The sequence below is a fragment of the Pseudorasbora parva genome, chromosome 11 (genome assembly GCF_024679245.1).
Source record: "Pseudorasbora parva isolate DD20220531a chromosome 11, ASM2467924v1, whole genome shotgun sequence".
Classification (NCBI taxonomy): domain Eukaryota; kingdom Metazoa; phylum Chordata; class Actinopteri; order Cypriniformes; family Gobionidae; genus Pseudorasbora; species Pseudorasbora parva.
In genome coordinates this window covers 43,919,818-43,944,478 of record NC_090182.1, presented here as the reverse complement: position 1 = coordinate 43,944,478, position 24,661 = coordinate 43,919,818, and the positions used below count along the sequence as shown (strand labels likewise).

Here is a 24,661-nt window from a genome sequence, read left to right as displayed (position 1 = left end):
AAATGTTCAATTCAGGCCTGAATTTTCGTTCTTTGTGTTGCTCTATATTGTTCTTTTTTCACACAAGATCAGCCCAAAGAGGCTCTCGTTTACTGTATATCATATGGTCATATGAATGAAAGAACATCAACACCTGAGTGTGTTTCCTAGATGAGAATCAGCTGTTATTTATGTATTTGCAAACCTTCAATCAGCTGTTTCTCAGTAACAATGGAATAAAATACAAGGGATATATTTGTGTTTCAATTCACAATATGAACAGCTGTTCACTTTGACTTTAGCCTCGGTTTAGAGCATGGTGTTATTTGCTCTGACACACAGTGTTAAAGCACTGATAAATTTGGCAGTACAAATCCATTGTTTTGGTCTTGGTTGAGCTTGTGTGTAAAAGAAGTTCAAGCATTTTAAATTTGTGTTGACTATATGCATTTTGTGTCAAAGCAACAATAAATGTGTTATTTGTATAGCCCACACAGACAGATGTACTGCGTTAAGAGTTAAAAAATTGTTAAAAGTATTGACAAAAATGTCAAAAAAACAAAACAAAAACACTGTAATACTTTGAGCCCTAATCCAAACTTACATATGTTTTTTCACCTGCTGGATGACAAAACACACTGTTGAAAAACAATTGATTCAGAATTAGTGAATTACTAACAGTAAACAATTAAAGTGTCACTTTGCAGATTTTCAACATGCTTACAGTGTCTGTACTATATGTAAATGAATGTTTACTCGTTCCAGAGAGAAATTCACATTTATTTTTCAGCAGAAGAAAATTCTGAGTTGCCTCAGATGGCAACATTCCCAGTGCCTTATGGGTGTTGAAGTTTTCATCTATTTGGCAAAAGGTAAGACAACTGCATTTTTGGTAACACTTTACCTTACAGTTCCCTTTGTAAAGGGTTTATAAAGGTGTTTGTTATTGACTAATAGCTCATTTACAAATGCATTATAAATTGTTAATAAGCAGTTATAACTGCATGAATAAAAATGGTGACTTTAATGCAATACATAGTTAAATCTATTAATAATTAACAAACATAAACCCCTTACAAAAAGGACCCTAATGTAAAGTGTTACCCATTTTTTCTCTATTCTCTCCGGTCATGTAGCAGCAATTTAAATTATTGTTATTTTTTGTTGCATTTCTACTGTATAGTTAGCCAAGATTTATTGAATGCCAGTGGTAAAGTACCCCTTTGAAGGGATCACTTATCGGTGAGCTATCCCTTTACGAAGCCTAAAAAATGCAAATGAAAACCACTTTTGCACTGTGGCAGTGAGAAAATGTAGAGCTGCTTCATCTTTTTTCATTCGTTCTTTGTCATCCATTCCTCTCTTCACATCAAACTAACAAAGATGTATTGTAACAACAGAAGGTTTTAGGTTGTCGTAACGTTAACACAGACTGTTTCTGCAGCGATGGCCTGGGTTTGTCTCTGCAGCGACGCAGAGAGAACAGACTGATAACACGAACCGTTCCAAGCACCAAACATTCAACAGCCGGTCCAAGTTTCCTTCAGTCAGACACATTGCTCGCTCTCTCGTTCTTCTTTTCTCTTCCTATCCGCTTTATTTCTTTCTGCCTTTCATCTACGTTTAATAACTTCCTCTTCATCTCTGCACTTCCTCCATGATGAGGCTCTTTGCTTGTGAGAACAGAAGGGTTCATTCTTCTATTAAAGGAGTCATAAATAAACAGTCCTAAATATATGTGGGCTCAGCGAGATTATGGTGGGTCGAGGGGGTGGCGGCACTGAAAGATTTTTTAAGTACATTTTCTCTCATTATATGCATTAATGCTTTTCTGCCACCACTGAGAGTACAGAGGAAAATAAATTATCGGTGTGCATGAAAGTCCGTAGAAACAACGTTTCTCTATATAGTTGGCTATATTTCTGTAAACAAGATCTGAGAACTAAATATTCTCAGAAACTGTTGAAATTATATCAGAATAAATCAGTAATGTTACTAAAAACAGAAAAGTTCTTTCACTGTGCTTTTTTGTGTATGTCAACATTGTCAAAGTATGACAATGAGTTTTAACTTTAAATTCTACAAACCTTTTTCCAAAAAAGTTGGGACACTGTACAAATTGTGAATAAAAAAGGAATGCAATAATTTACAAATCTCATAAACTTATATTTTATTCACATTATAATATAACATGTCAAATGTTAAAAGTGAGAAATTTTGTAATGTCATGCCAAAAATTGGCTCATTTTGGATTTCATGAGAGCTACACATTCTCCTAAAAGTTGGGACAGGTAGCAATAAGAGACCGGAAAAGTTAAATGTACATATGAGGAACAGCTTGAGGACCAATTTGCAACTTATTAGGTCAACTTGCTACATGATTGGGTATAAAAGAGCCTCTTAGAGTAGCAGTGTCTCTCAGAAGTCAAGATGGGCAGAGGATCACCAATTCCCCCAATGCTGCAGCGAAAAATACTGGAGCAATATCAGAAAATAGTTTTTTAATGAAAAAATTGCAACGAGTTTGAAGTTATCACCATCTACAGTGCATAATATCATCCAAAGATTCAGAGAATCTGGAACAATCTCTGTGCGTAAGGGTCAAGGCCGGAAAACCATACTGGATGCCCGTGATCTTCGGGCCCTTAGACGGCACTGCATCACAGGAATGCTACTGTAATGGAAATCATGGCCTCAGGAATACTTCCAGAAAATGTTGTCGGTGAACACAATCCACCGTGCTATTCTCCGTTGCTGGCTAAAACTCTATAGGTCAAAAAAGAAGCCATATCTAAACATGGTCCAGAAGAGCAGGCGTTTTCGCGGGCCAAGGCTCATTTAAAATGGACTGTGGCAAAGTGGAAAACTGTTCTGTGGTCAGATGAAACAAAATGTGAAGTTCTTTTTGGAAAACTGGGATGACATGTCATCCAGACTAACAAGGATAAGGACAACCCAAGTTGTTATCAGTGCTCAGTTCAGAAGACCTGCATCTCGGATGGTATGGGGTTGCATGAATGTGTGTGGGATGGGAAGCTTACACATCTGGAAAGGCTCCATCAATGCTGAAAGGTATATCCAAGTTCTAAAACAATATATGCTCCCCTCCAATATATGCTCTGAAGTCGTCTCTATCAGAGAAGACCTTGTATTTTACAACATGACAATGCCAGACCACACACTGCATCAATTACAACATCATGGCTGTGTAGAAGAAGGTACTGAAATGGTCAGCCAGCAGTCCAGATCTTTTACCCATAGAAAACATTTGGTGCATCATAAAGAGGAAGATGCGACAAAGAAGACCTAAGACAGTTGAGCAGCTAGAAGTCTGTATTAGACAAGAATGGATCAACATTCCTATTCCTAAACATTTGTTCCTTTTCATAAGCTCCTGGTGTTTGTCAGTCTTTGTCGGATCGTTGTTATGTCTACGTCTCCCGTTTGCCTGTGATTCCTTTTGGTATGTTTGAGTCTTTGGTTTATGTTTTATGATTATGAGTTTTTCCCCCTCGTGGGTTTTTGTTTTGTATTTATGTTTATTTTTGTAAATAAATCTTCATCTATCTGCACTTGAATCCTTGCACCATTTTCCCTTGTGTGTTACGTGACAGTGACAGCTCCAGTCTCATTGTTTGCCAATTTTCATTCAAATCTCTTTTTGAGGGGGTGAAGGGCTGTTTGGAGCCCAAAATCATATGCATCCTTTGAAAACCCAGTGGAAATAGTTCACCATCTGGATATCTTTGGCATATTTCCTGTGCATTTTCCAATTATTTGGGACTGTAATCTTAATCTTTTATATTATGTAGGATGGATATAACTTTAAATGCAGCCAGAGATCTGGTGTTCTTCTGAGAGCAGAGTGAGCCGGTGAGCTTCCTCTCACTGCAGGTGTAAAGCTTTGGGTTAGTACAGATAAAAAGAGCATCCTCTGAGATTCCTGCTTTTCTTATCTGACTTGCATCCTAACAACCGAGCCATTGGAAAGTCTGGGTTTGTCTTGGGAATCTTAGTGGTTCTTGCTGTGTGCTAAAGTTTAAAACATGGCCACGACAAACTAGACTCATGCAGCCAAATCAGCAGATACTGTACATGAGCTCCAGTGCGGAGCCTGTGCTGATTACTTTTCCATTTATTCATTTAGCAGATACTTTTATCCAAAGCAACTTACAAAGGAGGAATAAGACAAGCTAAAATCACATTTAGCTATAGGTGAGTCCAGTAAAAATACACATATCGGTCTTCTAGTGTTGTAGTCAAGACCACCTAAACTACCAGCGTGTGCCGAGACCAAGACAAGATCAAGACCAGCCAGACCAGCACTCCTTAAATTCATATAAAAGATCCATATCTACTGTCTGAAAAATGACTTTAATGAATACATATAATTAGAATAGTACGACACTATAGCGCTGTAACCAGTCAAATCACTAACAAAATTAATGGCACAGAAGTTGCAACTGAATTAGTACAATTACACCTGCAAAAATAATATTAAGATTAATTTAACATTAAAACATTAGCAAAATTTAACATTCCCGGAATCATTTATTCAACTGATTTGTACAAAGGAGCTGATACAGTTATATAAAAAATGTTGCTGAATTAGCAAAGACACAGTTTAGTTTTTTTAATTTAATATAAAATTCTTGTTTATTGAATGTTGGTATATATCAATATAATTTGCGATTATGCTTATATTCGTGCAAACAGCTCTCTTGCTCTTGTGATATTGCATCTATATAAATTTGGGGCATTTTTGAGACAATGCTGCATTGCTTTTGAACCCGGCAGCACAGTAACCAAAGAAATCACATTACAAAGAAGTTATTGATTGCAAGTTTTACATCAAATCACATTAATGATTGACTCAGACAATGCACCAGCAATTTAGTGATTATCCTTGCAGTTGTGGTCTTGACTGGTCTTGAGATAAAATCCTGAGTCCTCTAAGTCCAAGACCAAGACAAGACAGATTACAAATGCGGTCGAGACAGAGACAAGACCAAAACCTTCAAAAATTGGTGTTAAGACCGGTCTCAAGACCGGTTTTGAGTACAGCAACACTTCCTTTCAGAAACTTCCAGTTTTGCATTACCATTAACAAAAATTTACATTAACATTCTCTATATTAAAGTCACCATGAAACCGAAATTTAAGTTTTTAATATTTGAATATGTTATCTATGAGCTGGTGTGCTGCAAAACAATGACAAATTATTCATCTTTAGGAGATATAAGCATTCAAAACTTACAGCCTCTTACTTCCGCCAATAAGGATCAATGATTTTGATGACATAGGCCCCGATCACACAGGACGCGTTTTTGCAGCGAGAGGCGCCTTTTATTGAATGGATTTCGGTTGGCAGAGAGCGTTATGCGCCCTGGGCGCCTCGCGTTTTAACCGCTTGCTGCGCCTCCCGCTTTTGAAGGAGCGCTCTGAGAGCATGAAGTTGAAAAAAAGTCAACTCTGAGCGGAAAAGCGTGCAACGTCATCGCGCTTATTTTCTGTTGTCCAATCGAATGAATGAAGAGGTGGGCCTTCCGTTGTGTTGACCGTAACATTGATTTGACTGACAGTACAGGTGATTCGGGGGTTGCCTATAAACATTAAAGCGCACTGCTCTTTTTTGAATGAAAAAACGCAGACCAAAAAAGGGAGTGAAGTGCGCCTCGCGTTTTCGAACCTGAAAAACGTGTTCGGTGTGATCAGGGCCTTAAAGTACTGATATGTGCCTTTTAAGGTACTTATATGTACCATTTAGGGGTAAGTAAAGTACAAAGATGTACCTTTTCACTTTTGGACCTTAGGGTACCGCCCCAGTGACAGCACTGTACCCTTTTTTCTGAGAGTGTGCACTACAGCTTATCATCGGATTTTCTGTCCAATTACCATTTGATATTTGTCATTTGTGAATTTGTGAATTTTGAGGGATGATTCGAAATTGTATTCAGTAGTTGACATGAAATTGCTGAACCTGATCATTACTTTTTTAATCAATTATTTTTTGCTTCCTCTTACAATGCAGTGCAGTACAGAATGTACAATTTCAGTGGTTCTCATCACTAACCGTACTGTCATCCATCCATGCAAAACCATCCTAAAGAAAGAAAAGAGAAGGGCAGAGCTTGCAAGAAAGAGAGGGAGGAGATACAGTATAGAAAAAGAGCATGCAGGCACATTCGTAATATTGAACCTTATGAACCTAGGAGGGGAGAAACAGTGCTGGAAGTGAAACGGTGCTCTGCAGCAGAGAGAGAGAGAGAGAGAGAGAGAGAGAGAGAGAGAGAGAGAGAGAGAGAGAGAGAGAGAGAGAGAGAGAGAGAGAGAGAGAGAGAGAGAGAGAGAGAGAGAGAGAGAGAGAGAGAGAGAGAGAGAGAGAGAGAGAGAGAGAGAGAGAGAGAGACAGAGAGAGAGAGGGGAATAAAAGCGGATGAAATAGGGCTGTGCGTCAGTTTGCAGCTGATCATCACTCTTCATCAGAGACACTCTGACATTCTTTAATTTGTTCATCCAGTGATTATTCATTCTCTCCTGTCCTTTTTTCATTTATTTCTTTGGAGAAGCGAGGTTATTAAGTTTCTGTTTTTTTGAAAGTTGGGTTTTTTGGAGTTTTTTCCCCAGCCATGGAGCTTCATTGATTCTTCTCTTCATTGATTTTTTTGTGCATCCTTTATCTGAGCGTAAACTGGAGAAAGAACAGAGTAGAGGTGAAGGATTTCACACAGAAGACAACCAAACACTTTTCAGTCGAGTTCCTGCGTGGATTTACCTTCTGTTTGCCTGCCGTCGATTATCTGAAGTCCTGAATTTTGCCTAACTTCCTGATGGTCCTGTTTGAATCTGTTCTCCACAGTTGACCATCCCATCTCTTCTTGAACTGAATATTGAACTAGTTTGGGATTTAACTAGCTCTCATCCCAAGACATTCTGAGGATGTCCGGCTGTGCCAGACGCTGCAAACACGGGTTAGTGAAGTTTGCTCTGTCTGTGAGCAGACTGGTGACTGGAACACTCATTAAAGGTATGAACGTGTGTAAAATTAACTTAAAGGGTATCTACATAACATAAATATGGGTGATCACTATGAAAATAATTGTTTTACTTGCCATTTCTTTGAAGTTATTTGTACAATTGACTACTTTAGTGTTTAGATTGAGAGCATGGTAATCACGGCTGGGAAACCTAATAATAAAGGACAGTCAGCTGAACAACTTGAATCCTTATTTTCTGAAGGAACTCTGAAGACTGCTTCATTTACAGTGTGATATATTGACTGCTGGGTGAAAAAACTGTGATGACTATATTTATTTGTGTTTCTGAGCCGTGCACAGTGAGAGTCATGTGGGAGAAATATAGGTAATGGTGTTGTTTACAAGACTGAAGGTGATTTTTATGTGTGAGCAAAGAACTATGGGAGTGATCACAGATTGTGTGTGTGTGTGTGTGTGTGTATGTGTGTGTGTGTGTGTGTGTGTGTGTGTGTGTGTGTGTGTGTGTGTGTGTGTGTGTGTGTGTGTGTGTGTGTGTGTGTGTGTGTGTGTGTGTGTGTGTGTGTGTTTTGTGTTTTCCTTTAATTCAGTTTGACAAGTGGCAATAAAATGAGATGGTAAATCAAAGCAGTAAAGCAATCACACACACACACACACACACACACACACACACACACACACACACACACACACACACACACACACACACACAGATAAATGCATTTTACATTTTCAAATAAGCATAATTTAGTGCACTCTAAAAAATGCTGGGTTAAAAACAAACCAAGTTGGGTTGAAAATGGACAAACCCAGAAATTGGGTTGTTTGAATGGCTCCATTCACTGGGTTCAAACAACCCAATTTCTGGGTTTGTCCATTTCCAACCCAACTTGGGTTGTTTTTAACCCAGCATTTTTTAGAGTGTATGTTTTAGGGCTGTACTAGAATAATCGAATATTCGAATATTCGTTCGGTGAGGTGGCATTCGATTTTCAGTTTTGAGATTCAAATATTCGCTTCCGTCGCGGACTCATTCTCACTCATGCTTGAAATAATACTAATAAATAAAATAAAAAAACACTGCAACATGCTTTCAATAAAAGCATCGCGCATTTTAAAGATTTAAATTAACAAAAAGTGAGAATAAGACAAAATAAATCCCTTATATAGAATAAAACTAATTGTAATAGATATTACATTTTGTGTCATTTTAAAAACAATTCATTTATTCTTATTCAACTGTTTATAAGCATGCTACCGTGTTCTTTATTTATTACAGTTCGTTGAAATCACTGTGTGTTACTAATTTAATTTCTGTTTTGGGATTCATTTGTTTTAAAGAAAGGTTCGTTATGAATACCTTATTAAAGTTCTTGCTCTCAACAGACTTTGTGTTTTGTATCACTTGTGCACTGTCCGTTTTCAGAGCATAAACCTGCCCGTGTAATGCGTACCGGAAACTGTTCTATTTTAAAGATTATTAAATGTTTATTAATATTTAAAGAATGTGTGCCACCTGATCATATTGCACAAAATGCAACACTGCACTCCACTGGGTCTGCCGCAACACATTTACGATGCCGAAGAGTGAAACGTGAAGTCGTGAAAGATAATACAAATGCAAACCGACACTATTATTATATATTTAGCCCCACCCACCGAAGCTTCGAATATTTGATATTGATTGCCAACTAAGCTTCGAAGCTCAAAAAATGGCATTCGAAACAGCCCTAGTATGTTTATTAATCAAGTTTCCCTGTACTACTTGCTAGTTCCCACAATGTGGATTATCTTTTTCCTGAGTAAATACTTACATTAACATAATTGCAGAACATTGTGATATTGTAGGGACATTTTCGGTTCCCATGAGGAAAAACAATTATACATCACGTTTTCTGTGAGGATACCGAAACCTCACGTGTGTGTGTGTGTGTGTGTGTGTGTGTGTGTGTGTGTGTGTGTGTGTGTGAGAGAGCCTGTTTATGTGGTTTATGAGGACACAAATTTGTATAACTACATGGGTATTACACTGGTATTACACTATAAATGTGGTTTATGAGGACATATCAAATGTCCCCATAATTCAAATGGCCTTAAAAACATACTAAATGATGTTTTTTTTGAGAAAGTAAAAATGCAGAATGTTTCCTGTGATGGGTAGGTTTAGGGGCAGGGGCAGTGTAAGGGGATAGAAAATACGGTTTGTACAGTATAAAAACCATTACGCCTATGGAGAGTCCCTGTAAACGACATAGACCAACATGTGTGTGTGTGTGTGTGTGTGTGTGTGTGTGTGGGTAAGAAACAGCTTAAGCAATAAAAGAAAATTTACATTTTTAGATTTTCACATGCATATATTGTTTTTTCACATATATTTTTTTGCAGTGCCATTAAAGAACCATTCTTGGTTCCACAAAGAATCTTTCAGTGAACCGTTTCCTCCAAACATTAAGTGATATGAGCTGCTATTCACATAAATTGTATAACCTTACTCTTAATGTATGACAAATATTGACTCATTTGCACCTGTTTTATGTCCCAGAATTTTAGGAGAAACATCTGAAGTTGAGGCCTCAATGAGTTATGAAAGAGAAAACGCTGGCAATAATAATATTGTACTTTTTTTATGAATGTGAATGTGCACCTAACCATTTATGGGGGCAAATATGTACCCAGGCCAGAAGTGAGCTAAATCTGATTGCAGATTTACAGCAAAACACAGTGATTGTGTGTGTTTACTTAATGGTATACTTATATATAAGTATATATAAGTATACCATTAAGTAAACACACACAATCACTGTGTTTTGCTGTAAATCTGCAAGCAAAGATTTCTGCATCTAAGAGACACGTGACCATGTACTGTACTTGCACATACTGTTCATACATTCACTAAGCAAATTTAATTATGTACTTTTGATATTGAATATAAAATGTATATGTTTGTGTGGCTTAAGGCCATAGGTGCTACACACACACACACACACACACACACACACACACACACACACACGTGCACATGCACACGATGACTTTGGAGTAATGTGATTTCCTCAGATTCAGATGGTACACAGAGATCCCTGTGGAGCCCTGAGCTGAAGCAGATACACAGTCCAGTATGTGTGTGTGTGTGCATGTGTTTATTGTCCATCCCCTCAGGGAACACACATCACGCCTGTGACTTTAACAGCATATGCGTCTGTGTGTGTTTGTGGTGTGATTTCACTTCCTGGCTGGAACAGTGTGAAGTTGTATTTGCATTGTTATTTTTTTAAGCGCAGTAACCTCAGGAGATATTCTGGCATGGGCAGATATCATCCAGATCCAGCCAACACTATACTGACAGCTCTGTGCGTGTGTGTGTGTGCGCGCGCGTGTTTGTGTTTCCTATATTTATAGAAAGCAGACATATTGAAATAGACTTCCCCTGACAAAGATCACAGCCACATAAAACGCAAAGCGGGTTCACTGTCTGTATGCATATATATATATATATATATATATATATATATATATATATATATATATATATAGAGAGAGAGAGAGAGAGAGAGAGAGAGAGAGAGAGAGAGAGAGAGAGAGAGAGAGAGAGAGAGAGAGGAGAGAGAGAGAGAGAGAGAGAGGGAGAGAGAGAGAGAGAGAGAGAGAGAGAGAGAGAGAGAGAGACAGACAGACAGACAGACAGACAGACAGACAGACAGACAGACAGATAGATAGATAGATGCACTCACCTAAAGGATTATTAGGAACACCATACTAATACTGTGTTTGACTCCCTTTTGCCTTCAGAACTGCCTTAATTCTACGTGGCATTGATTCAGGTGCTGAAAGCATTCTTTAGAAATGTTGGCCCATATTGATAGGATAGCATCTTGCAGTTGATGGAGATTTGTGGGATGCACATCCAGGACACGAAGCTCCCGTTCCACCACATCCCAAAGATGTTCTATTGGGTTGAGATCTGGTGACTGTGGGGGCCATTTTAGTTCAGTGAACTCATTGTCATGTTCAAGAAACCAATTTGAAATTATTTGAGCTTTGTGACATGGTGCATTATCCTGCTGGAAGTAGCCATCAGAGGATGGGTACATGGTGGTCATAAAGGGATGGACATGGTCAGAAACAATGCTCAGGTAGGCCGTGGCATTTATACAATGCCCAATTGGCACTAAGGGGCCAAGATTGGCACAAATTGGCCTAAAGTGTGCCAAGAAAACATCCCCCACACCATTACACCACCACCACCAGCCTGCACAGTGGTAACAAGGCATGATGGATCCATGTTCTCATTCTGTTTACGCCAAATTCTGACTCTACCATCTGAATGTCTCAACAGAAATCGAGACTCATCAGACCAGGCCACATTTTTCCAGTCTTCAACTGTCCAATTTTGGTGAGCTTGTGCAAATTCTAGCCTCTTTTTCCTATTTGTAGTGGAGATGAGTGGTACCCGGTGGGGTCTTCTGCTGTTGTAGCCCATCCGCCTCAAGGTTGTGCATGTTGTATCTTCACAAACCCTAATGTTGTCTTTACTTAAACAAATCAAGTAATCTTGACTAAATATTACTAGTTTAGTCCAGAAACTCACAAATATAAGTTATTATAACGTATTAACCTACAAAATACATAAACTTAAGATTTCAAGTTGTATGAACTCAAAATCTTAACTAATTAAAATAGCTCACTCTGGTCTTGCTTTGATGTGATTGGCCATGCAAGGAGTTCTGTCTGGCAACAAGAACTAATTCACTGATTGGAGGACATTTACAAAAGGCGGTCCTTTTCGTGGCTGTTGCTTGTTGCTGATGCAAATTAAGATGGATACGTTTTTTATTGTGTGCAATCTTAAATTGGAAAAAAAGTTACTAAACCTAACAATAATATGTGAACTAACTTATAACTAACCAGATTGACTTTATTTCTGTTTTAATGAAAATAATAGTTTCGTTGGAAGGCACCATGATGGGAGATTAGTGTTTGCTTTAGTTGGGGTCTTGATCCTTGACTATGTAATATTAGTGTGTCTCTGGCTGCTTTGTGTTTGTGATACAAATGTGTTATGAAACACAAAGTCCAGAGAAAATATCATCAAGTAATGCTGTTTATTCATTGATGATAATAACATCATCATGTAATGACAGAATCCATGATCTCATACAGAGTCTAATGCTCTGGTTGTCGAAGTGATTATTAATAGTTTTGAAGTATTAATAATAATAGCCATGAGATCCTTCACATATGTGAAATGAATTTTTTTTTTTGTATGTGCATGAAATGTTTAAATCTACGACATTAGTTAGACACACACAGATATCAAGAATCCGCCTATGAATCTCTACAATGATGACAAAAAAACAACAACAAAAAAACATTCCGGTAAACAGATCAACTCTGAACATAAAACAAGCTACAAAAACATCAGAACAAAACAGCAAAAGTAAAAGCAAATAGTAAGAGTCAAAGAAAATTAGTCACAATTCAGGTGCATAATTTATTCATGCCACAATGCACGTTGGCACCCATTGGGAAGTTTTGAGAACCCAGCATGGTGTACTGAACTTCTGTACCCAGTTTGGTGAACTTAACAATATAAGTACAGCGAACATGAGCACCAAGTTAAGTGAACAAAAATATATAAGTTTTGAGAGACTTCATTACTCAATTGAATTGAGGGAATGAGTTTACTCAAATCAATTGAGTTAAATCAACTTATTAGGGTTTTCAGTGCTGCATACCTCAGTTGTAACGAGTGGTTATTTCAGTCAAAGTTGCTCTTCTATCAGCTTGAATCAGTCTGCCCATTCTCCTCTGACCGCTGGCATCAACAAGGCATTTTCGCCCACAGGACTGCCGCATACTGGATGTTTTTCCCTTTTCACACCATTCTTTGTAAACCCTAGAAATGGTTGTGTGTGAAAACCCCAGTAACTTAGCAGATTGTGAAATACTCAGACCGGCCCGTCTGGCACCAACAACCATGCCACGCTCAAAATTGCTTAAGTCACCTTTCTTTCCCATTCTGACATTCAGTTTGGAGTTCAGGAGATTGTCTTGACCAGGACCACACCCCTAAATGCATTGGAGCAACTGCCATGTGATTGTTCCTAATATTTCTTTACACTCAAAAAAAATTCTGGGTTAAAAACAACCCAAGGTGGGGTGAAAATGGACAAACCCAGAAATTGGGTTGTGGGTCCATTCACTGGGTTCAAACAACTCAATTTCTGGGTTTCTCCATTTTCAACCCAACTTGGGTTGTTTTTAACCCAGCATTTTTTAGAGTGTAGGTGAGTATAAAGGCACAAATGTATAAGTATATGCCTTATTACCCAATAACTGAATAAATAAGAACATTTATATGTATTATAGTTAATGGGTAAGTGTGTACAGTAGTCAGCTGGTCATTGCTGGTTAATTTCTTAGGTTTATTATTGGTTTATTTTCCAATAATGGTCGGCTGACTGTACATATGTGATAAGTACTGGTCCTTCAAAAAATACCATGGTACATGGTAATAGTAAATACCATGGCACTTTTGTAAGTGTCAATATCTTGAAATCTTAAACTCAATATGACTAAAATATCAAGAAACACTGTTCCTTATATCTTTCCCAAATCTGTCTCTGAATTAAGTTCTCCTGCTGGCTTTAATGATTCTCGATTGCCTGCAGCATGAAGAAACTCTCTCATCATCTTCAGCTGCAGCAGGAAAGCTTTCTCTTCCTTCCCACCACTACTGTAAACCTCACTGCGGAAACCATTCACTTCTAACACATAGCTTTTCAATTCCATTCTCTCTTAAGTTATGCATGGGTTTCATTTTCCACGGTTTTGCATATATTTTATGTTTGATAAAGTGCCCTAGGCTCTGTTATGAGCAGGTTTAGTAGAACCGATCTGTTTTAAATGTGTGTTCAAGCAGTCAGTAGGAAAGCCTGCAATCATGCATTACTTACACTCTATTATCTTACCTTTAAACTCACAGCTTGAATTCACTTTGGCTGCCTGTAAAGCAGCAGGAGCCTGATTTCTAGTTTACACTGCCACCTACTGGATGTATACAGCAATAATGCATATAAAGTAATTTTATTTCACACACACACACACACACACGCACACGCACACGCACACACGTTGTGTTTTCCATGTTTTATGAGGACTTTCCATAGTCATAATGGTTTTTATACTGTATAAACTATACATTCTATCCCCTACAATGGCCTGCCCCTAAACCTACCCATCACAGGAAACATTCTGCATTTCTACATTTTCAAAAAACATCCAAAAATGTCCGCACAAAGGATTTGTGGATATTGCCCTCTTTGTGGGGACATTTTGTCCCCATAACATAAGGTTTACTTTGTTATAGTGATCAGTGAGATGAGAGCGCATATATACACAGTTTGTTTGGGCATCAATAATTGAGAATGAGGAGAATGAGATACGTAATGGTAGCTTGCAGTGGTACTCGTGCGTGCCTATAATGTATGACTCCATCAATTATAACAGACACATGCGTGCCTAGTATGTCTCTGCAATTGTCTTTACGTCCATTACAACCGTCATCCATCAAAACTTTTTAGTGACACTGCTTTTCTTTATCCAACTGTAATGTGTAGTTTGCGTATGTTGTGTTCATGAAGCGGTTGGGGGTTTTGAGCCGTGGTTCAGTCTGTATTTCACACAGCGTGATTAGAAACGCCTTGGGCTGCTCCAAATCCAAAACAATCACAGAATGCATACCAGAGAGATGGTTCTTTGTTGTAATTTATATTTTTTATTTATATAATTTATCTTTTATTATTTAACATATCACTAATAAAATTAATTAATTATATTAATATATTTAAGCAAATTTTAAGATATCTGCCGGCCCACCCGGAGGATCACTGTGGCCCACAGGTTGGCTATTATGGCCAAATTGTTGTTCCTGGTATCTATCAAAAGTGGTCCATGGAAGGAACAGTGGTGAACCAGTGACAGGGTCATGGGTGGCCAAGGCTCATTGATGCACGTGGGGAGCGAAGGTATTGTGGCTCAAAATGCTCAAGAAGTTAATGCTGGTTCTAATATAAAGGTTACGTCAAGTCAAAACACCTTTATTTATATAACTCTTTTACAATGACGATTGTTTTAAAGCAGCTTCACAGTGTTAAAGGGTTACTTCAGCGATTAGCATATGGCTTTGTATCAGTAGAAACCCTGGAGTTTATTCAAATGACTGTGCTTCCCCCCTCATATCCCCCTGAGGCAAGAGATTTATGCATTTTATTTCTGAAAAAATTACTCCCATGACGCAAATATCGTCAATTTGCACCATCGGAAGAATTGTTGGCCAGAGGCTAAAGACTACAGCCAGCAGAGGGAGCCATTTCCGCATGTTTTCAACTCGCGCATGGGGGCGGTTGATGGAGATTTGCAGCCTAAGGCATTCATGTTTAAACGGTGCGGCCAGCAGAGCAAAGTCTTTCAACTTAAACTAATTCCTATGAAAGTTAAGCTTTCAAAGGTATGAACTGAAAACGCGGCAGATTATAAAATTATAATTATAAAAAATTACAATTATAAAATTAAAATTATAATCTTTAATTTAAACAGTTAAATATGCAGTTATTTTACATTTGATTATTTATTCAATTTCTCTACCTGAAAATAATTTTAGACCTACCTGAAAAACCTGAAAAGCATTGTTCATTTTATCAGTATCTTTGCTCAATAGTATTTATTTGTGCTGCTGCTTGTATTTAAGTTATTTGTTCCGTGAGCAATCTGTACCGTTACACCCCTAGCTTAACGCATGCGAGGGGGTTCCACAAAATTTTGACAATTTTCGAAGGGTGCCATGACTGAAAAAAGGTTGGGAAACACTGTTCTAGGTTACTACTTGTGGATATTGTGGTCTGAATAAAGTTGCAGGAAATTACTATTCATCCAATTTTTTATATCAGCTTTGCATTCTGTTAGTCTTGTGAATTGGTCATTTTCGTCGGGGCGGGAGGAAATATAGAGCTGAGTATCGTCAGCATAACAATGAAAACTAACGCCATGCTTCCTAATGATATCTCCCAGTGGGAGCATATACAGGGTGAAGAGCAATGGTCCTAACACTGAGCCTTGCGGTAGTCCATACTGAACTTGTGATTGGTGTGACATCTCTTCTTTTACTGCTACAAGCTGATAACGGTCAGATAAGTATGATTTAAACCATGCCAATAAATTCCACTAATGCCAACATTATTTTCAAGTCTATTCAAAAGAATGTTGTGGTTGATAATTTTGAATGCAGCGCTAAGATCGAGTAACTCTAATAGAGAGATACAACCACGATCAGATGATAAGAGTAAATCTTTTATAACTCTGATGAGAGTAATCTCAGTACTACGATACGGTCTAAATCCTGACGGGAAATCCTCACACATACCATTTCTTTCTAAAAAAGGAACATAATTGTGAAGACACTGCCTTTTCTAGTATTTTGGACAGAAACGGTAGATTTGAAATTGTAATTGCCTGTAATTGACTAATTCTAGGATCAAGTTGCGTTTTTTTTAATAAGTGGTTTAATTATAGCCAACTTAAAAGTTTTTGGTACATATCCTAATGTCAAGGATGAATGCAAATAAATACCTTGGGTTGTGTTTGTTTTCTTCTATGAGAGTCAAGAAATAAGCAGATCTAGCAGTTTTATGGCCTTTCTGCGTGCAATCATGCTCTCTTTCCAAGTATTGCGAAACACCTCCAGTTTTGTTTTCTTCCAGCTGCGCTCCATTTTTTTAAGGGTGTCAGAATTCACAGTGCCTCTCAGTTTGTTGAGTATGGGGCAACATAGCTGCTTATTAGTCAGGGTGCCCATGCTGACCCCTGTCCACAGCCAAAAGCGCCAACATTGACTCTTCCAGCAGGATAATGCTCCTGACACAAAGCAAAAATGCTTCAGGAATGGTTTGAGGAGCACAACAACGAGTTTGAGGTGTTGACTTGGCCTCCAAATTTCCCAGATCTCAATCCAATCGAGCATCTGAGAGATGAACAATCAAGTCCAGTGGATGCCCCACCTTGCAACTTACAGGACTTAAAGGATCTGCTGCTAACATCTTGGTGCCTGATACCACAGCACACCTTCAGGGGTCTAGTGGAGTCCATACCTGGACGGGTCAGGGCTGTTTTGTAAAAAGAACATTGCATTATTAAGATATCATTATTTATTATTTATTTATTTTTAAGTAGCAGTGATCTATGGCTTTGTGTAGTGTAGATCTCGGTCCAAATTATTATTTTTTAAAAGTGCCCCTATTATGCTATTTTAAAGGTCCGTCATTTTGTTTTTGGAGGCCTCCGGGTTTACATGCATCAAAGGTTAAAAAAAAAAACCTTGCACATTGTTCAATGATTCTCAAACAACTTGCTGAATAAATCAGTCTCTCTAAATTCCTCCTTCCCGAGAGCCTGCTCTGCTCTGCCCAGTCTGTTGTGATTGGTCTACTCTGCTATGAATGGTCAGATGGCCCAGTCTGTTGAGATTGGTCTACTCTGCTATGGATGGTCAGATGGCCCAGTCTGTTGTGATTGGTCTACTCTGCTATGGATGGTCAGATGGCCCAGTCTGTTGTGATTGGTCTACTCTGCTATGAATGGTCAGATGGCCCAGTCTGTTGTGATTGGTCTACTCTGCTATGAATGGTCAGATGGCCCAGTCTGTTGTGATTGGTCTACTCTGCTATGGATGGTCAGATGGCCCAGTCTGTTGTGATTGGTCTACTTTGCTATGGATGGTCAGATGGCCCAGTCTGTTGTGATTGGTCTACTCTGCTATGAATGGTCAGATGGCCCAGTCTGTTGTGATTGGTCTACTCTGCTATGAATGGTCAGATGGCCCAGTCTGTTGTGATTGGTCTACTCTGCTATGAATGGTCAGATGGCCCAGTCTGTTGTGATTGGTCTACTCTACTCTGAATGGTCAGATGGCCCCGTCTGTTGTGATTGGTCTACTCTGCTATGAATGGTCAGATGGCCCAGTCTGTTGTGATTGGTCTACTCTGCTATGAATGGTCAGATGGCCCAGTCTGTTGTGATTGGTCTACTCTACTCTGATTGGTCAGATGGCCCAGTCTGTTGTGATTGGTCTACTCTACTCTGATTGGTCAGATGGCCCAGTCTGTTGTGATTGGTCTACTCTGCTATGAATGGTCAGATGGCCCAGTCTGTTGTGATTGGTCTACTCTTCTCTGATTGGTCAGATGGCCCAGTCTGTTGTGATTCGAATCGAAAACTTCTAAAAAGAATCGATTTCTTTCGGACACTGAGAACCGATGAGCTGGGCATGCGTGTTATTTGTTCAGAGGAACGAAATGCAGGTTTTAAGTGTATAAAACGAATCACATTTGGAAACATTATAACATAAAGCTGTCTTATCACTGCATTATATTAAAGTTTGGAAACAATGGATTGTAAAACGGTCAAATTAAACATTTATTTGTTTTATCAATAATGCCTGATATTTTAAGGAACAGTTTTTTTCTTATTTAATTTCTAAGTCGATACACATTTTAAAATGTAATCAAAACAGTAGGTTCGATATCAGACTACATATTCAGCTTGCAGCTGTTCTCAGATCAGCACCATAGCTCAGCACACATACACTGCTACAGCGGTTCTCGAGTCAGGACTCAGGAACGGGTTGCGGGTCGATCATTCGCATCACCAGTACAGAATCGAGAACCGTTTCAATTGGACACGTTTGATGATGATGACAATAATAATTATTACTATACGAAGTTCTGATTACAAATACTTTATATGAATGTGTTTTCATCCACCGGGATGATAGAAATTACGTCATTACGTAAAGACGTAAAAAAAAACGGTGATCCGGTTTTTTTAACCAGATCATTGAAACGAAATGTCAGAAAGAACCGGTTCGCGGAAAAGAACCGAACTTCCCATCACTAGTGATGTAGGACCGTCATTCAGTGAGATTCGAATTACAGACGACTCATATAGGCGGCTCAGAGTCGATTCCTTCTTTTGGCAGATAACTTTATTTATTGTACATTTTCAACTTTACCTTCAGAATGCATTCACAAACAGCCATATTACACTCTAAAAAATGCTGGGTTAAAAACAACCCAAGTTGGGTTGAAAATGCACCAACCCAACAATTGGGTTGTTTTAACCCAGTGGTTGAGTTGTTTTAACCCAGTGGTTGAGTTGTTTTAACCCAATGGTTGAGTTGTTTTAACCCAGTGGTTGAGTTGTTTTAACCCAGTGGTTGAGTTAAATGTTGCTTAAGACAACCCAATTGCTGGGTAAGAACAACTCAACCATTGGGTTGAAACAACCCAATTGTTGGGTTGGTGCATTTTCAACCCAACTTGGGTTGTTTTTAACCAAGCATTTTTTAGAGTGTACAGACTGTATGAAAGGGAATATTTGAAAATCCATATGAGGGGCACTTAAAGCTACACTGTGTGATATTTTCCCCCATCTAGTGGTGAAAAGGTATATGACCATCCAGTGAATAATAGTTTCTGTTCCTCTCAGGTGGCCAATTTAGCGACTTCCAGTTCGACCTCTTCGGTGAGTGTTGCTTCAAGTGATGAGGTTACTTTTGAAAACTATTATAATTTGCAGTTATTTAATTTGCTAAATGATCTATGATCAAATTAATCTATGTAAAATTAATAATAGTTTTATGTTTTCATTTTTTTTTTTACCATTTCATTGCTAACATCAGCGATCAGGTTCCCAGACGAATGCAAGCTAATCTTAGTAAAGTAACTTTTATCAGTGCTTTCGTTATTCTGTATATTGTACGACATCACTAGCGTAAGGCAAAGTTTACATTGTAGGCTATATCATTTTCTATAATGACCTACCAGTGCCCCATTCGTAGGCTAGTCATAATAAGGTGTCATAGTGTGAAATATATTTACATCGTACAATAATACGTCTTAAATGAATAAGATTACAGATGTAAAAGTAAAGGTGAAAGTCTCATCAGATTAGACTACATTAATTGTGTATACAGTAAAATAAATGAAAAATAACTAAAATTTAAAGTGCCTATATATAGCCTACAAATTATAATGCAATTAAAATATTAATCTCATGTTATCCGTCATAGAACACGGATTTATGTTACAAGGTAAACAATACTTTTTCATCATTGACGCGAGGAAAACTATCCTAGACGTTGTTCTAGTGTTATGCACAGCACACCATGATATAATTAGTCAAGCAACAATAAAACTTCCAATATACACAAATAGGCTGAATTAATATTACCTGTCGAGAAGAAAGCAGGCAACGTCTGCGTTCTTTTTAAAATCGTTGCTCCTCATGAGCTCTTTCCATCTTGGAAAGGCCACTCCAATATTTACTTTTGTCTTGTTGATTTACCCATTGCGTTGCCGTCTTAATTCTCTTTTCCGCTTCCTTGGCGACTCTGGCAAATATCCTCGAGAATAAGAGTGATCCTCCATCATCAAATAGCAGCCTCAAGCAATCCCCCTCTTCACATTCGACACAGTGCCATCGAATGTTAAAACGCGAAAAGCGAAGCTTGAATTTACGGGTATGTCCCTCTTTGGCAAATGTACTTTTAAGATGGAGGAGCAACATGGCGACCGCCATTCGAACCCTCACCCGTATGTATTTTCAATGGTATATTATAAACTTATGAGAATACTTTATTACTTGAAAGAAGTAAATATATATTAATGACCACATATATTTTTGAAAGAACTAAGTGATTTTAGCTAAGAATAAACTAAAAAAGTTACACAGTGTAGCTTTAAATGTATACACTAATCTGTAATCACAAAACATGTATTAGTGCATTCTGGCCAGTGCTAAAGATATCATATGTTATCATGTGACAACGCCTTGATGAGTGAGCACTCTTAATGAGTGCTCACCTGACTAATAACACCTGGACATTTTATTAAAGTGGAGCCTAGCTAAATAATTAAAATATGAGAATTATTATTTAGGCTCATTCTATTTGACCAAATAGAGGCAACCTTCAAGGCCGCCTGCCACGCCCACACAGTGCTCCTCCTTATGTTACTTCACAGATGCACTGTTAGCACATGAGTCAGAGAGATAAACAAAGGCCAAAATAAACATTTCACACTGACTGGATTACGATGTAAATTCACATTTCTGTACTGAATGCATCATGTCTTCCGTAAGTACATGCTTTACATACCTTAATTTATTGCCAGGTCTGTCTGACGATAAGCATTCACAAGAGGACGCGATAAGTGCCTCGAAAATGTTTGAAAAATCTGTTTTTTGTGTCAATTAAAAGTTTCGCTTGCTTGTTCTGTAAATGGCATTTACATATAAAGTGTGATTGTATATGTTGTTGTTTGAATGTGCTTTGCTGATTGAAATTCGCTGTAGTCTTGTGTGTTGTTCGCGTTGAAAGCCTGTGATTCCTGCGTCTGCCGCGGGGTGGCAGCTGTGTGCTTTATTTCGGCTCTCTGTGTGGTTGACTGTGATGTTCCTTTTTAATACTAAGAGGGTGGAAAGCATGTCTTTATTTTCACTGACAGCCCAATTAAAACCTGACATCTGTTTACAAGATATGTTAATTAAATGTGTCTTTTGACATTGCTGTTCATCTGTAGACCTATAGGCTAGTGACAAATAGTCAAAAAGTGCTTTAGTTTTTTCAGATACCCCTGCCGGAGGTAGAAATAAACCCAACAATGTTTTACTCATCTCTAAGGTGTCCCAATGTATTAAATTGATTCTTGGCTACAAATATTTTACTGCTAAGATTGTTAAATTAACAGATATTGTTATACACTCCAAAACCAAAAAAAGGACTAAAATATAGCCTGTCCGTATGGGAGTTAAGGTCACTGGCCCACCGGTGGGCCCATTTGCCACTGCATATTTAAAACAATATATCCTATATTTATCCTTATCTAATGTTGACAAACTATATATCATTCGAAAGCTTACGAACTCAAGATTCATCCTGTGCAAACCGATTTGAAATCAGACCTTGCGTTACCATGGAAACGGTGCTCTAAATTATTCTAGCAGGGCTCCTCCCCAAGTGGCGTTGTCATGTTTCATATTTATTTAACATATTTATTTAATTTATAATAAAAACCTTTTCTAATCTTGACAAAACGCATATCGTCGGAAAGGTCTTAGTCTCACGGTTCTATATCTGCAAACTGTTTTGTGATATTTACACAAAAATATATACATTTGACACAGGAAATTGCATTTTAAAAAATCAATGGAATTTCAATGACACCCGGTGGCTATTTGTGGTACAACGCCTAAACAAAATCTCATGGGAACTTCAATTTTTGTGATATCAACTTCAAATTTGGAACACAAATTAATTAGACATATGGCTTTGATTTGATAGTAATTTTAGAGTCCACATTATTTTGTAACATATATATTTTATATTAAATATTAAATATCTAGTACAGTATTTTTGATTTACAGTACATTTAAACTTCCATAACTTTTTTAAACTTAAATTTTTTAAAATGATTTCACTTGAGCAATACTCTGCTGACTGTCTTCTTTAAAATGAGACCAAACTTATGTCTATATTCCAAAGCATTCTTGAATTGCAACCATTTAAGTTTGGATAGTGAATTTTCATGTATATTTTCAAAAAGGGGGGTGACACTTAAGGGGTTAAGGCATATAAACTAGTGCAAGATCAATCACACAAGCTCTGAGAGCTTTGAAACTTGAAATGTTTGTAGTCATGAAGTTAATTTAACTACTAAAGTCTGGATGTGAATATCTTGATGAATGGAATAAATAAAGACATATAAACACATGCCTAAAATAAGAGGACATGCACAAATTGAATAGCTATGCAGAATGCATATATAGTGCTGTTAAAACATTTTTTTTTGTCTTGACAATTGAAAAATGTAAAGGGATAGTTCACCCAAAAATGAAAATTCTGTAATAATTTACTTACCCTCAAGTTGTTCCGAATCTGTATTGAGTTTGTGTTGGGTTTTTTCTCCTTCTTTTGAACACAAAAGAGGATCGTTTGAAGAAAGTTGGTAAGTTGACACTATAGCCATTGGCTTCCATAGTAGGAAAAAAATACTATGGAAGTCAATAGCTACCGTAGACATGCAAATAATATCACATGTCCTTATTTGTGATTTGTGAGTTCAAGCGATGCAGTTGGACACTTGGACTGAAACCAAGTGTCGTCTCGACATTGTGAATTTTTTTCATAGCAAAGCCCTAAGGCCTGTCCCGTTGTCCGTAAAACCTCTGTAAATCTGCCTTAGCCAGGAATGTGAAAAATAGACTATTTAGACTAATAGACCATACTAGACTCAAATAAACGAATTGTAATTTGTGAAATATTTCACAATGCATTTTTGATCAGTTAACCTTGAGTCCTTAATTTTCACATTACCAATTTGTAAAAGGTTTCACAGTAGAGTTTTGGTCAGTTAGCGCTTCCCTGAGTCCATAACCGTTCTGATTTGTGAAATCTTTGTTACGATCCTTCATATCTGTATTTTGTGGGTTGTTTTGTTTTTGTATATGTGTGTAGGGATTGGCTGTCGTTGGAGGAGCCTGATTGGCGGATCTACTGCTAATCGAAGATGTTTAGCAGCTCATTCTGGCGTTGGTCTTGTGGCTTGAATAGCTTCAATGTCTCCTCCCATCGACAGATCCCAAAATTGTCAGTTGATCATTTTCGTTTGATTAGGATTATTTAATTTGTTTTATTTTTAGGTTTTAGGAGCGTAGTGGTGTCAGCATAGACAGACAGCAATGCAATTAACACTTTCAAGGCCCAGAAAGGTAGTAAAGACATTGTTAAAATTGCTCCATGTGACTCCAGTGGTTCAATTAGGGATGGTAATTTTCCCAAAATATTGTATCTGAATATTTGGGCTCAGTAAAATTGAATATTTGAATATTCATTTATTCAAATGAGGCATTTTGAGAAAATGAGAGGAAGTTTTTTTTAGTTTTTTTTTTTAATCAACATGTCGTCGCCATTTCTCAACAAGCTTATGATTAGGCAATGTACACAATACGTTTACGTTATATCTTAAGGTTTTTAATACATTTAACAGTGTGTAAAAAAACAAAAACAAAAGCATTATTAAGCTCAAGCAGAGCCACCTGCCGATTTTCGATAATACGATATATCACGATAATGAATATGCACGATATTGTTATCGTGGGCACTTTAAAATATCGTAAATAATAATTTATTAACAATTAATATTTTTTTTATAATGCACTCAAGAATACTTTGCCCTTCGACCATATAAATGCTCAACACCGCTGTATTCTGCGTCAAAGGGAGCCATGCTCAGATGTAATATGAGAAGCAAATGAACGAGATGCGCTGCTGAAGTGCCGGCAGAACTTCATCTGTGACAGCAGAGGGCGCTGATGAACTGCAGAATGCAGCGGTTACCCCGGAAACCCCACAAACGTACTCGGTTACTTTCGTAACCTCGGTTCCCTGAGAGAGAGGAACGAGTATTACGTATGGGAAAAACTCCTTTTCTCGAGAATGTGAAGCAAAACTTTTAATAAAGGTATCTATGTAAAGCGCAGTGAGCTGCACGGCCATAGCCCAGCGCGAGGAGCGCTCTGATTGGCCGGGCCGCGGCAACTGCAGGAACCTATGGTGAGGCGGCTGAGAGGAACGA

At 37.9% G+C, this 24,661-nt stretch overlaps 1 protein-coding gene across 2 annotated transcripts in view; it reads left to right on the top strand.

Moving 5' to 3' along the window:
- Positions 1-6,895: 6,895 nt before the first annotated feature.
- The window catches only part of kcnip1a (Kv channel interacting protein 1 a), a 112,141-nt gene continuing 94,375 nt past the window's right edge, over positions 6,896-24,661 (top strand). The window contains exon 1 of one of the 2 annotated variants that reach the window (XM_067458055.1): positions 6,896-7,006. In XM_067458055.1, coding sequence (XP_067314156.1) covers positions 6,919-7,006 — 88 coding nt within the window. In that variant the 5' untranslated portion in view covers positions 6,896-6,918. Of the gene's footprint in view, positions 7,007-21,131; positions 21,163-24,661 lie in introns of those variants that run through there. The other variant, XM_067458058.1, reaches the window with a different exon arrangement.